Below are 3032 nucleotides of genomic sequence, written 5' to 3'. Positions count from 1 at the left end.
ATATTAATAATATCAATGATAACAATAATAAAATAATAATAACAATTCAACTAAAACTAGATAATAATCATATTAATACTAAAAATATAAAAATAATAATATCCATGATAGCGATATTAATAATATTGATAATGATGATGATGATGATGATGATGATGATAATGATAATAATAATGATAAAAATAATAATAATGATAATGATAATAATAATAATAATAATAATAATAATAATAATAATAATAATAATAATAATAATAATAATAATAATAATAATAATAATAATAATAATAATAGTAATAATAGTAATAATAATAATAATAATAACAACAATAATAATGATAATGATAACAATAACAATAATAAAACTGTCAGCATATAAATAAAACCAATTTATTTAAAGTTCAGGTGAAAAAAAAAAAAAAAATTATGCAATCTTTAAAGAGCAACTTCACTAAGCTGCATATTCACCCTCCGATCTTGACATGAAGATTATACACTTACATCAATTTTGTAACTATCTTTCTGATAAGTGGTTTAAATTAATATAATAAAAAAAATAAAAAAATAAAAAATAATCTTCAAGACTTCATCCACATCTCTAAATGCCTGCCTGAAAAGTAATTAAGAAGTTTTTTTTTTCCTTTTCTTTTCCCTTCTCTCATTTTGAAAACACCTTTTATACCTGAAGAACAGAACAGTCTCTCCTATGCAAATAACAAAAAAAAAAAAAAATGCTGTCCCGAACAAATCTCTGAAACCTAAATGAAAATTCTTATTTAAAATAGTAATAAAAAGAATATTGTTTATGGACAATATTCTCATATCACAAATGAGCATAGGCGAGTATCGGAAAAGATTGTTACAAATGACTCTACAGCCACTTTTTTTTTTCTTTTTTTTTCTTCGTCTTTCCTTCATAGTACTTATTTTATTTCCAGACCAAGGGAAAACACAAACTCCAGGACTACAGCACTTTAAAAAATAATAATAATAAAATAAAGATGCAATAAATCAAATCACATGAAGATGTTACATATGAATAATTTTCCAGTGCATAAAAATAACACAGCACTTGGTAATGTTGACCCTAACCTAGCATACAAAACATGGTGGATCACTGACCATTTGAGTGCTATGCAGGTACTGAAGTTCACTAACACTAACCTAATTTTCTGAAAAAACATAATTCTATATTTTGGATCTGAATCAAGATTTGGTGGCATCTATATGATGTTCATGCATCTGATTATTATATTTTATCTTATAATTTTACTGCTTCTGAGAATAACATCAATAATGATGGTCATTATTAGCATAACATCAATAACCGTAATATCAAGAACAGTAATAATAAAGAATAATAAAAAAAAACATTAATAATGATGATAAAATCATCATTGTGATAAATAAATAAAAGTGATTGATACATACATCATAAAGTTGTGATTAAATATATTCATATGCTATATGTAATTTTTTTTTCTGCTTTTCCTGCTTTTTTTCATAAGCCATATTATGAAGTGCAAAATATTTCTCAGCTATGAAGTTTTCATGTGAAGTTTTAACAATAAATATTAATTTAGTGAGAATACATAAAAATATAAATAAAGTCATAAAATGTCAATAATTGAAATCCATCCACAATATAATCTTTAAAAAAAATGTATTTCCTTTTAAATAGTGATCAATGTTTTTCATTCTTAAACAGAATCTTAAAGCTAGCAGTTTTCCTAATAGTACTTTTCATATTAACCTACAGAACTTCCAAGTGCACTGATAGTGAAATCCGAGGCACATTTATAGAATCCTAAGCCAATTCTGTGTATTCTTCCTGCTTTTTTTGCTTTTTTTCACAGGTGAACTTTTGCAAAATGAATCAATATATACTTTGGAAATTTACTTTTCATTATGCATCATATAAGAAACACTTTAAATTATGAAAAAAAGACGACATCTAAGCATGGTATATGTGAAACTTACATATTTTATGGATATGTGTTGTTTTCTTTCTTCCTTAGCCTGGTTAGAAGCATTCTGTTTAGAAAAAGGTATTTAGAAAATAATTTCCTTGTGTGTATGTTTCCTAAATGGTATTAATTAATACTAACCCACTACAATGAGCATAGCAATGGCAGTTTATTATAATCACTTTGTTACACAAAAAAACTTTCTTATATCGCTGAATATCCATTAGTTCAAATGTTACAGAACATAAACGAATAGAAAACAAAAATAAGACACTACCAGAGCTTTTGTTTTATTGTTTGCATTTCCTTTAAGTCTCACTGCAAAATACCAAACTTTTATAAGAATGCCTGACTTATTCACTTTCTATTGTTTTCCTATGTGTTCCATTTCCCTTGCTAATGCGATTTTTTAGCTAGGCCCTGGTGGTTATAAGCAAAAAAAAAAAAAAAAGTGTGCAAGCTATCAATTTACCTCAGTCTTCCTCAGCTCCCCAACAGTGATTCACATGCCCAAGAGGATTAAAGAACTAATGTATTCCTTGCCTCTTTTTTGTGTTCTTTTGGTTTTATTTTTTATGTTTTTTTGTTGTTTTTTATTGTTGTTGTTTGTTCTTCTATATGAGAATGTATATGGAGGAAAGAAGTGACTGAAGGGAAGTTTCTTCTCTAAGTTTTCCTATGTTCACACAACAGTATAGCACAAGGTACAGTGGGTATGTGGTAAAGAGATCAGCTACTCCTATCTCAATTCTACAGGGTAGCAACGAACATCACATGAGATATGAGATAAACTGAGTCTGCAGATATCTGGGTTCACAAGAAATCTGTGGGCCTCTTGAGAGGGACCTGCACTTCCTTCATAACATTTCATCACACAGCTGTGGTATATGTGGAGTGAGTGAGTGGCTGGAGAGGGATAGGCTGCTCTTCTTCCTCTTCAACTTCGAGACTGACATCTTCAGCAGATGCCAAGTTGAGGGACACTGTGAAAGGTCGCTGGCCTTCCAGTAAAGAGCGTAGTGGGGTTGCCAGCCTCTGAGCCATTCTGGTTGGGGTTAGTTCCAG

General features: G+C 28.7%; 1 protein-coding gene across 1 annotated transcript in view; it reads right to left on the bottom strand.

Annotated features, from left to right (window-relative positions):
- Positions 1-316: 316 nt before the first annotated feature.
- Positions 317-3032, bottom strand: part of LOC125025294 — a 22454-nt gene continuing 19738 nt past the window's right edge. Inside the window, exon 24 of the mRNA XM_047613268.1 lies at positions 317-3032. This exon is cut by the window's right edge and continues 10 nt beyond it. Coding sequence (XP_047469224.1) covers positions 2838-3032 — 195 coding nt within the window. The 3' untranslated portion in view covers positions 317-2837.

Source organism: Penaeus chinensis, chromosome 4 (assembly GCF_019202785.1).
Source record: "Penaeus chinensis breed Huanghai No. 1 chromosome 4, ASM1920278v2, whole genome shotgun sequence".
In the NCBI taxonomy this organism is placed as follows: domain Eukaryota; kingdom Metazoa; phylum Arthropoda; class Malacostraca; order Decapoda; family Penaeidae; genus Penaeus; species Penaeus chinensis.
Note: the sequence above shows the minus strand (reverse complement) of the source record. Positions and strands in the feature narration are given on the sequence as shown.